Source organism: Monoraphidium neglectum, assembly GCF_000611645.1.
Source record: "Monoraphidium neglectum strain SAG 48.87 unplaced genomic scaffold scaffold00274, whole genome shotgun sequence".
Lineage (NCBI taxonomy): Eukaryota > Viridiplantae > Chlorophyta > Chlorophyceae > Sphaeropleales > Selenastraceae > Monoraphidium > Monoraphidium neglectum.
This window is the reverse complement of record NW_014013354.1, coordinates 7,548-18,175: the sequence shown is the minus strand read 5'-3', so window position 1 is coordinate 18,175 and position 10,628 is coordinate 7,548. Positions and strand designations below refer to the sequence as shown.

Genomic DNA, 10,628 nt, shown 5'->3' with positions numbered 1-10,628 from the left:
CCGGTGGAACGCTGCGTGCCGTGGCAGCAAGGCACGACATCCTGGTGTGGATGATGCGGCTGAACAGTAGCCAGTGTACCAGCGCAGCAGCAACCCCATGCTATAACATCTATACAATCAACAGTACGACCGGCGAGCTGCTGTGGTTTGCATACAGGTGGGTCGGGCGTCCCCGTCATCGTTGCCGCCAGGCTGCTGCCCGTTGCTCATGGGCAGCCTGCGCCCATATGGCCGCGCCCCCCCCCCCCACACACACACACCCACACACACCATTAATCCCTCCACCTGCATGAACTCCGGCGCCTTGATTACATGCTCGGCCACCCACAGCACCGACATCACGGGCATCAAGGGCGCAGCGCTCGGCCGCCGCGCCCTCTACTTCACGACCTGGTCCGGCCCCGGCCTCTACTCCGTCAGCCTCGCCTCCGGCCGCGTGCGCTGGCAGTTCCCCCTCAACAACTGGTTCGCATACTGGCGCAAAGAGATCGACCTCCCCCCGTCCGCGAGCTTTGAGGACGCGGCGGAGGGCGGCGCCGGCACCGTGTTCGCAACTGCGGCCGGCCCACCCGCGCGGGTCTACGGGCTAAGAGTCAAACGCGGGCCGACGGAGCAGCGGTGGGAGTGGAGGGCGGACCTGCCGCTGGGGCGGCTGGCTGACGTGGCGGGCCCTGAGGAGGCGGACTCGTGCCGCCGCCGAAGCCTGGTGGGGAACCGCGGCGGCGGAGCCGATGCGGAGGGCGGCGGCGGCAGCAGCAGCGGCGCAGGCGTGCTTGCTGACGACGATGATGATGATGGTGAAGGCGCGGACTGCTTCGTGGGCGCCCCGCAGGCGCCCGCGCCGGCACCGCCGCCGCCGCCGCCCAAGCCGGTGCTGTACCTGGCTCTCGTCAGCCCCGACGGCTCCGGCAGCTGGCTGCAGGCGCTGTCGCTGGCCGACGGCTCGCCGCTGTGGACCGGCGAAATCGAGCCTGGCGTCACGTTTGAGCGCATGGAGCTCGACGGGCCGCGGCTGCTGGTGGCAGACGAGGAGGCGGGGGTGATTTTGGCGTATGACAAGGCAACGGGGCAGCTCCTGTGGCGGCGCGAGGGCGCCTTCTGCGCGACGCCGAGCCCGATCGCACGTGTATACGCGCCGGAGCGGCCACGCACGCGCAGCGGCGACGCCGGCGGCGCCGGCAGCAGAAGCAGCCGCGGCGGCGGACGGGGTTTGCAGGGCAGCAATGATGGTAGCGGCAGCGGCGGCCACAGCAGTGTCGGGGGCGTTCTCTTGCTCTCTCGCGACTGTGACGCGCTCGACGGCCTCTCGGCAGTTGACAGCGCGACGGGCAAAGCCCTGTGGACGGGCCTCGACGCACCGCACGCCGCCCGCGCCGACGGCGGGTGCTCGTGGCTCGAGGTGGACGGGGGCGTCGCGTACCTAGGCTGCAACTGCCCCGCTGATGACGCCCCCGTGGCCGCCCGAGGCGCCACCTCACCACGACCGCGATTGAAACTCCGGCAGCGCGGCCGCCTCGACGGCCAGCCGCGGCTGCGGCCGCGCCACGGCGCCAACACAAGCACGGTGTGTGTGTATGCCGTTGACCTGGTCACGGGAAAGCGCGAGTGGTGGAGCGAGGTGGAGATCCCGGGTGTCGCAGCGTTCGACCCCCTCGGACAGGTGTGGGGCCAAGGCCCTGTGGTCATGCGCCCAAGCTCGCGCCGCGCCGCTCTTGGCGGCGACGGTGGCAATGGCGGTGTCCCCGCGCAAGGTGGCGGGCGCATTACCAGTGGCGACGGCAGCGACGGCGGCGGCGGCGGCAGGGTGGTTGCTTTCCTGACAAACACCACAGTCGTCGGGGTCAGTGCTTTAAGCGGCAAGGCGTTGTGGCAGCTGACGCTGCCGCCTGGCGAGTGGCTCGCGCCCTGGCAGCTGCCGGCCCAGATGCTGCCGCCCGGGGACGAGCGCCGCGTCGGCGCGAGCCCGCTGCTGCTGCTGCACTCGCTGCGCGGCGCGGGCAACCGGACGTCCGTGTATGCGTTGGACGGCCTCAGCGGCAAGCAGGCGTGGACGCGGGCGTTCAACGGCTCCATGCAGCCGCCGCTGCACCCGTCTGACGGGGGCTTCGCGCTGCCCGTCGGGCCGCTCGTGTTTTCGGAGGCCTGCCGCCGCGGCCGCTGCTGCCTGCGGGCGCTCAACGCGACGACAGGCAAGCAGGCCTGGGCGGTGTGCCTCGACGCGGAGCGCGGCACCGACCCGACCAACCCGCGCGCCCAGTTTGCGATCTGGGTCGTCACCCTGGTAACGATCGCGTCCGTCGCGGCGCTCATCCTCGGCGCCGCGCTGCTGTACGTCCACCGCTGGGCGGACGAGCGCTCGCTGCTCAGCGGCGGCGGCGACCAGGGCAGCGAGTATGAGGCGCTGGCGCCGAGCGGGCGGCGGCACCTGGCACCCGGCAGCCGCGGGGGGTCGAGCGGGTCGGACGACGAGGGCGGGGGCGGCGGCACCGCACCGCGCCTCAGCTTGTTTGCGCGTGCGGGCGGTGCAGCGGCGACGGTGCTGGGCGGCCCGCCCAGCCCGGGCAGCATCGCCGCAGCTGCAGTCGCGCTGGACAGTGGCAGTGGCAGCGGCCAGGGAGCAGGCGGCGCCAGGGTTGGTGGGTTGCTCGGGCAGCAGCTGTTTGGCGGGCGGGAGCGCGTGCCGCCTAGGGGCGCGAGGCGGCCAGCGGATGATGCGGCGGCGGCACAAGTCGGTGCCGGCGGCCCCGCCATTCCGTACCGGCCCAGGGTCTCTTAGTAAGTACGTGAGCTGTATTTTTTCTTGCGCTGTGCATCGTGTGTTGGCGCGTTGTCTCCATCACCATGAACACGGCAGCCCTTCATTTTGGGGAGTGTGCTTGATGTAGTGTTGTGCAGGTGCTCAGCTGCAAGGTGTGATCCATGCCGCATCCAGGATTGGCAGTGTACATCTGCGCATGCAACGCCTTGTAATTCAGTCTGGGGAGTTGGGCCTGTGAGTGCTGGCCCTTAGGCAGACCAAGAGTTGGGATTGACCAGGGGTCAACCTCTCATGCCAAAGCCAGCGTGGCGGGCTTGATGAGGTCACCTATGAAGCAAGTTATATATCAGAGTTGCATGCAGCGCGTGCGGCTGCATGCAACCGCATGCAGTTTTCTGAATGATGGGCCTTGCTTGGGCTGAACTGGGGAACAGAGCCACTCACGTGACAAGTGGAGAACCAGCATGGCCGGATAGGAGACACCCAGAGTACATCCACATCTTGAACATGCCCATGACCTTTCTCGGGCGTTGTGCTACATGATACAATGGCCACTTGACATCCTTCTGGCTAGTGGGCAGCTTCTCAAGGACCGCCTGTGACCTGTGATTATCATACTGTATACTTGCGACGAGAAGGTGGTTGTAGTGTTTGTCAAAAACCATTTCTTGAGCGCAAAGCTGCTTACAAGATCTACGTGTCCGACCGTGCTACTCGACAGCCCTTGGCTTGGGTGCGCGATTATCTGTGTCAAACGTGTTTTGGCTGCCAGACGCCGCTTGCTAGCACTCGGGCCTAAAGTCCCTAGGAACGCCTTGCGGCGCGAACAACGCTCGGCGGCGCAGCGCGAGTGGCGCGGGGCGTGGGGCACGCAATTCGTCCAAGCCTTCGGCATTTTGCAGCAGGCAATCGCCCAGGCAGCGACAAGGCAGGGCGCTAGGCGGCAGCAGGCGCCAGCCTGAGCGCCAGCCCATCGCACCATGCAGCACCCGCCGGCTGCGCCGCACGCCCTGCCCGTGCCCAAGGTGCAGCTGCCCGATGATGGCGACCCCGTGCCCGGCGCGACGCGGCTGGTCAACCAGGGGTACCGCTTCAGCGCGGACACCGATCAGATCGGGGAGGGCACGTACGGCAAGGTGTTCCGCGGCTGGGACCTGGCTCGCCACGACAAGGTGGCCCTGAAGATGATTCGCACGGACAGCGAGAAGGAGGGCTTCCCAATCACCGCCATCAGAGAGATAAAGATCCTCAGCAACCTGAAGCACGACAACATCGTCAACCTGCGGGAGATCGTGCGCGGCGAGGGTGAGGGCGACGCGCGCAGCGCGCCGCGCAGCTGGTCGTCATGCGGCCGCCATGCGTGGGGCCGGCTCATGCACGTCCCACGCGGGAGCCGCCGCTGCACCAAACGAGCGCACGTTGCCGCCGCCCGCCATGCGCAGTGGACGCGGCCAGCGCCTACAAGGGCGCGATCTACATGGTGTTTGACTACGCTGAGCACGACCTGACGGGCATGATCGACTCTTACAAGGGCAAGCTCACCGTCACACAGGCGCGGCCCCTTGCCTGCTCCCGCGACCGTGTGGGGCCCCGCTCTTGCAGAGCTTGGCCTTGTAGGCCCTTTCCACGGCGCCAGCGGCGCGTGTCGCTGGCCGATTTGGACTGGTAGTAAAGTCATCGGGGTGCCCGGCATTCGAGCGGAAAGCGCGATGCTGCGCGCCGCCCTTCCAAACGCCCGCAGGTCAAGTGCATTATGATGCAGCTGCTGCGGGGCCTGTCCTACTGCCACGCTAACGGGGTGCTGCACCGCGACCTCAAGGCCGCGAACATCCTCATCACACGCGAGGGGTGAGGCGGCGCTGCATGGCCAGGGGTATCTGCGCCATAGGCCAGGCGGTGCTACTGGAAGCAGCTGCCGCTCAGGTGCAACAGCTGCATTTGGCCTGGGGCTTGAGAGGCTGCACGCACTGCGACCCAGGGAGCGCCCCTCAGCCCGCTGCGCCCTTGTGCGCTGCCCTGCAGCATCCTGAAGCTGGCTGACTTTGGCCTAGCGCGCACCTACCTGGAGGAGGGCAGCCAGAAGATGACAAACAGGGTCATCACGCTCTGGTACAGGTGTGCAATGTTGATGGTGGTGCATTTGTCATTGGGGGGGCCGCATGCGATTCGAGCGGGGTGCCATGCGGTTGAAGGGGAGGGGGGGGCGGGGCGGTGCACTGCGATTGGGAGGGGGTGGTGCCCGGCGCTCAGGACGAGCACCTGGAGCCTACCAGCTTGCACGGCCTGGGCCGAGGCCTGCATTCAAAGTGTCAGTGTGGTCAGCCACACAGCCCCCCGCCCACACGCCGCCAGCTGCCGCACCACGCCGCCACGCCGATCGCCCTCCGTCCGCCCGCAACGCTGCCGGTCGCCGCACGCCGCCCCTCGCCGCTTAGGCCCCCTGAGCTGCTGCTGGGCGCGGAGCACTACGACCCTAAAATCGACGTCTGGTCTGTCGGCTGCATCTTCGCGGAGCTGCTGTCTGGCAAGCCCCTGTTTCCAGGTGAGAAGAGTGGCCCGCCCGCTCTTGTCCCCCCCTGGAGGGCGCTGCGGCGGCGCAGGTCCAACGGCCCGCCTGCAGCGTCAAAAGGGTCGCTCTCTGGGGGTCTTGTCAAGGTGTGACGCCGGTTTGGGTCGCGACCCTCCATGCAGGCAACGACGAGGCCAGCACGCTGCGGCGCATCTTGGACTTCATGGGCTTGCCCACCAACAAGACCTGGCCCGGCATTGAGGAGTGGCCCTTGTGAGCCTCCCACATGCACGCGTGCAACGCTGGCGGCCGTGCGCAGCCTGAGATTTGGAGGGGCATGGGCCAGATGGGGCTCTCCTCGCTAGGCCCACTTGCTTCAGACTAGCGGCCGTGGGCTCTTGCAGCCTTGCTGAGCCTTGATGTGTGCCCTGGCTTCCCCACTCACCAGCTACAAGGACATAAACAAGACCAACCTGCAGCCTGACAACAACTCGCGCTTCGTGCGGTGGTGAGCCCTGTGCAGGACCTGCAAACTGGCAAGGGCGCCGCGTTCCTTGCCTTCCACCCCCACGCTGGACTCTCGATGAGCCTGCTTTTCGCTCGACTCCCGCTGTCATCTGCTGCCCTACTTGCGACTCCCACCCTTCAACAGCCATGCAGCCGCCATGCAACCGCCATGCAACCGCCATGCAACCGCCATGCAACCGCCATGCAACCGCCATGCAACCGCCCCAGGTGCAAGGAGCACCTGATGGACCAGGCGGCGGTGCCCCTGCTGCAGAGGATGCTGACGCTCGACCCACGCAAGCGCGTGACCGCCTGCGAGGCTCTCATGGTGGGTGGGACCTACCGCAGACGAAGCGGACGCAGGGACGGCTTGGGCGCTGTGGAACCCCCCCGGAGGAGGCTGGCTGCGCCGCGGCCCCCAGCCTCCGCGGTATTGCGTTTGGCAACCACTTCCGGCTGCCGTGTTATCCTACAAACCCCAACCGCAGTCTTCTTGCATGCACCTGTCATGCGAACCACTGATCGCCTGGCCCACACCGCCACGGCATGCCCCGCCCCGCCCGCCTCCGCTGCCTCTTGTGGCGCCGCAGGACCACTACTTGTGGGACGCGGCCCCGCGGCCCTGCAAGCCCTCTGAGCTGCCCAAGCTGCCAGACTCCCACGAGTTCACGACCAAGAAGAGCCGCGACAAGCGCCACCACCAGGCGCAGCAGCAGCAGCAACAGCAGCAGCAGCAGTATGCCCAGCAGCAGCAGCAGCAGCAACAGCAGCAGTATGTGCACGCCGGTCGCTTGCCGTACGGCGCGGCGCCAGGGTACGGCAGCGGCGGCGTGCAGGGGCACGCACCGCCGCACTTGCAGCAGCCCGGCGGCCACGATGGGAGGAACGTGCGGCAGCGCACGGGCCCGCCCCCATCAGGTGAGAGCCAATGCAGCTGCCACACACGCATGTGTAAAAGCATGTCAGCCGCTCTGGATATTCGCGGCTGTGCTAATGAGTGTCTCACTCCGCTGTACTGCCCTTGCTTCTTGCTCACTGCTGCCGACAGGGTATGTCATGCCAGCTATGGGCGGCGCCGTTGCGCCCCCCGGAATAGCGCCTGGCGCGTACGGGGCGCCGGCACCCATGGCCCCCTATGGCGCCCCGCCGCCTGTGGGGCGGGGCGCTGGGCGCGGGTACGCCCCACCGCCTGGGCCGGCCGGCCGCGGATTCACGCCTGGCAGCCAGGGGGGCCCCATGCCGCCGGGTTTTGCAGGGCAGCAGCAGCAGCAGCGTCAGGACAGGAGCTCGAGTGGTGGTGGCGGGCATTACGGGCGGTGAAGGTGGGGGCTGAGCTGTCGTGCTGCTCTCGACAAGGTGACTGATTTACGGCCTGCTGCTTGCATTGGGATAAATGCATCATCAACGCCGGCTGTAAGTTATGCAACCACACCTTATGCCATGGGGGGGGCATGGTTTGAAACCAGCAGCAGCTTCGCGGCTAGCAAGTGACAGCGGCGGTGCATGCAACAGCGCTACATGCCTGCGTTACTGCAGTAAGGCATGAACGAAGCCGATACATCCAGCAGCGCCGCCTGTGAGCGCGAGATATGCTGCCGGAGAGATGACAGAAGCCGAGATCGGTCCAGTGCGGGACCAGCTGTACTCTGACAAGCAGAAGATTCGGAAGGTTTGAACCAAAAATCGGGTAGTGCGCCTCGACCTCTCCGCACGTACTTGCTCACGGGGCGCCAGATCGTTTTCTCTGTGTGCAGGAGGGCATCAAGCGGCTGGAACGCCTGTTAGACAGCCCAGAGTTCAAATTAAAGCTGGACAGACGCACCGCCAGGATATGGCCCGAGGATGGCATTCCATGTGCGCTCGATGCAGTCGGCCGCTGATGGTCACCCGGGTGCAACTGATGGGGGGCAGTTTGGGGACCCCGCGCGCACCAGCTGCAGCGCGTATGCACTGTCAGCAGCGTTCGAATTCTAATCGGCCCGCCCATCTTTGCGAGAGCCGTTGCTGTCGGAGCGCCCTCCCTCCAGAGCTCCTGGCATGACTCGGGCAGCTGGCACCCAGCGCCTCCGCCCGCGCCCTGCGCAGTGGCGTCATGGCCGGGCCTGGTGGACGTGTACCTGAGGCACCTGAAGAAGGGCGGCGACCTCGCCGCCAAGCGCTCCGGCGGCGACGTCGCGGGCGTGAGGCTGCTGCGGCGCATCGTCGCCGCGGCCGACGACGAGGAGCGATGCGGTGGGCGGCGTGGCGGGCAACCGCATGGGCTGGGGCGCAGGCGCTGGCTGGCTGCATGCTGCGGTGCTGGCGCCATGCAACCCAGCCTGCGCCTTGTTATGAGTATCGCACCCCATCAATGGAGCCGCATGCGGCGCAGCACCCCTCACGATGGCCGCCCTGCCGCGCTTGCAGGCCCCCACGCCTGCCACGTGCTGCGCCGCACGCCGCAGCTCTTTGCGTTCGTTGGGGACGCCCTCCACACGCCGGATGCCTTCAAGGGTGGCACCGGCACGGAGCTGTGCATGCTGCTGCAGAAGCAGCTGCTGAGCAACCCGGCCTACTGCCAGCGTGTCCCGGTCGCCAAGTTCATTGGTGAGCAATGGAGGTGCAGCTACAGACTGGCAGGGCCGGTGTATACCCTGCCCTAGTGATGAAGTTGGCATTGCGTGTCCCATCCTGCAGTGGGTGGATACCCAACAACTGAGCGTATCTACCGGGTGTGCTTGTGGAGCGATGGAAAGTGCGGGGCATGACTCAGTTGCAAGCAGAAGCTGGCCCCCACAAACCTAGTTGTCAAGCCCGCCCCCTCAACCCCTCACCATGACCCACGCCCGCCTGCCCAGTGGTAGCAAGAAAAGCACTCATCTCCTCCTCCACAATTCCCTGGCCTGACCAGAAGTCCTGGGCCCCATTATGGATCACATGGAATCGCTGCTGGACCCCCAAGCCCCGCCGGCATCGCGCGCGCATGCGTCCACCCAGCGCGGCGCGCCGCCCGGCGGCAGCGGCGTCATCGCGCCGTCTGAGGAGCTGCAGCGGCTGTCGGGGCTGGTGCTGGCGCTGCTGACGCAGGCGCCGGGCGTGCTGCCGCCGGGGACGGCGCAGGACGTGCTCGTGTTCTTGGGGAACGTGATCAAGGCCATGAACGAGCAGAGGTGAGCCGTGGGGCCGCTGTTGTAACAGGCCTGCGTCGTCCCAGCAGCAGCGCCAGGCTCGGGCGCTTTTTCGCAGGGGCTGGGACCCAGCGCGCCGCCGCTAGCCATCCGATTCTGCGCTGCCCCAATTGTGTGCGATCCGCTCCCCTCCTCCCGCCTACAGCAGAACACCCGCCGCCCTTGCACCCTCTTCGCACGCTCCCGCAAAGGGAGTTCTCCAAGACCGCCCTCAACGCGCTGCAGGCGCTGCAGCACCTGCTGCTGGCCTGCGGCCACTCGCTGCGGGGCGTGCCGCTGTACGAGCAGGCCAGCCACGTGCAGATGTACATCAAGCGCGCGTGGCGTGAGGGACGGCTGCCGCGCTTCAAGGTGGGCTGGCGAGCCGGCGCGCGGCCCCGCATGCTTGTGCTGCGCCTTGGAATGAGAACAGCATAACGTTTGTGGGTTGTTCGCTCCCCCCGCGCGCCCGCCATCACATGATGAGTAATGCACCCTCCACGCCGCCCCGTGATGCAGGAGGCTCTGTACGGCTACTGCCGCGCTGCGCTGCGGCTGGGCCTGCTGCAGGCGCTGGGCCCCGTGGCGGTGTCGGAGGTGCAGCAGCTGGTGCTCAACGACCTCACAGCTGATGAGTTCAGCTGGTGAGGATGAATTCTGGCTGGGCCTGGGTTGACATTGAGTTCTCTCAAGGAGTTGCCAGATTCATCATATGTGTGTCTGTCTGTGCATATGTGTGTGTGTGTATGCAAGAGAGTAAGAGCGACTGTGTGTGTATGCGCATGCGTGTGTGTGTGTACCCTGTGTGCGTGTACGTGTCTATGTCTGTGTGCGCGCGCAATTTTGTGTGTGTGTGTGTGTGTGTGTGTGTGCATGAGTGGCGCTCTCCTGCGCATGTGCGAGCGCGTGTGGGGCCGATCCTACATTGGCGAGGCCATCTGCCGGTGCTGCCCGTAGCTGCGGATCAGGCGGGGTTGGTGCAAGTCTGGAGCAGGGGCACAGGTTGCCGCTTGCATGTGGAGAGGCCTGGCCTCATGCGCGCTCTGCTCCGCTCCCAAAGGCTGCCACCATGGACTCGCTACCGTTGCCTTGATTGGAAAAATCCTCCAACCCCCAACGGCGCAGGGACACCGAGGGCGGGCAGCCGGGCGCGCCACTGGCGCGCCACCATGCGGCGCTGGCGGCGCTCGCGGGGGACCTCTTTCACTACGGCCAGGCCTTCCACGAGCAACAGCAGCAGCAACACACCTCGGCAGTGGCGGCGGCGCAGCCGTCCCAGCCGCACCCGCAGCAGCAACAGCAGCAGCAGCAGGGGTGCGGACAGCAGCGGCGGCGGCGGGCCGGCCGGGGGTCGGGGTCTGACGGCGGCGGCAGCGATGGCGGGGACGTGGACGCAGATGACGAGGTGATGGGAGAGGAGGAGCTGCTGGAGCTGCCGAAGAAGCGATCTCGGGTGACGGCCCCAATCAGCCGCCTCGTCGACTTCTGCTCGGACCGCGCGGCGCGCTGGGGCCCCCCCGCCGCCGCGCTGCTCCGCCAGCACGGCGCCGCCGCCCTCGCGGCCGCGGCGGAGGGCACCCACGCAGCGGCATCCGCAGCGGGCGGCGGCGGGTGCTGCTACGCGCTGCTGCTGCTCCGCGGTCTCGCGGCGCGCGCGCCGGCGATGCTCGCCGCCGCGGCCTCGGAAGCGGCGGCGGCGGCGGGCGGC

At 67.3% G+C, this 10,628-nt stretch overlaps 3 protein-coding genes across 3 annotated transcripts in view; all 3 read left to right on the top strand.

Annotated features, from left to right (window-relative positions):
- Positions 1-289: 289 nt before the first annotated feature.
- On the top strand, positions 290-2,776 carry MNEG_2422 (hypothetical protein; the record flags this gene model as incomplete). Its single annotated transcript, XM_014049100.1, has 1 exon — positions 290-2,776. The coding sequence occupies one exon, from the start codon at positions 290-292 to the stop codon at positions 2,774-2,776; it is 2,487 nt and encodes an 828-aa protein (XP_013904554.1).
- A 962-nt stretch (positions 2,777-3,738) lies between these two features.
- On the top strand, positions 3,739-7,094 carry MNEG_2421 (hypothetical protein; the record flags this gene model as incomplete). Its single annotated transcript, XM_014049099.1, has 10 exons — positions 3,739-4,063; positions 4,201-4,340; positions 4,500-4,606; positions 4,781-4,873; positions 5,194-5,300; positions 5,450-5,540; positions 5,716-5,775; positions 6,003-6,102; positions 6,365-6,692; positions 6,823-7,094. The coding sequence occupies 10 exons, from the start codon at positions 3,739-3,741 to the stop codon at positions 7,092-7,094; spliced, it is 1,623 nt and encodes a 540-aa protein (XP_013904553.1).
- A 283-nt stretch (positions 7,095-7,377) lies between these two features.
- MNEG_2420 (hypothetical protein) overlaps positions 7,378-10,628 on the top strand; it is a gene marked incomplete at both ends in the record, with an annotated part of 7,294 nt that continues 4,043 nt past the window's right edge. The window contains 7 exons of the mRNA XM_014049098.1: positions 7,378-7,443; positions 7,802-8,006; positions 8,181-8,360; positions 8,665-8,923; positions 9,133-9,292; positions 9,440-9,564; positions 10,046-10,373. Of these exons, the coding sequence (XP_013904552.1) occupies positions 7,378-7,443; positions 7,802-8,006; positions 8,181-8,360; positions 8,665-8,923; positions 9,133-9,292; positions 9,440-9,564; positions 10,046-10,373 (1,323 nt within the window). The remainder of the gene's footprint in view (positions 7,444-7,801; positions 8,007-8,180; positions 8,361-8,664; positions 8,924-9,132; positions 9,293-9,439; positions 9,565-10,045; positions 10,374-10,628) is intronic.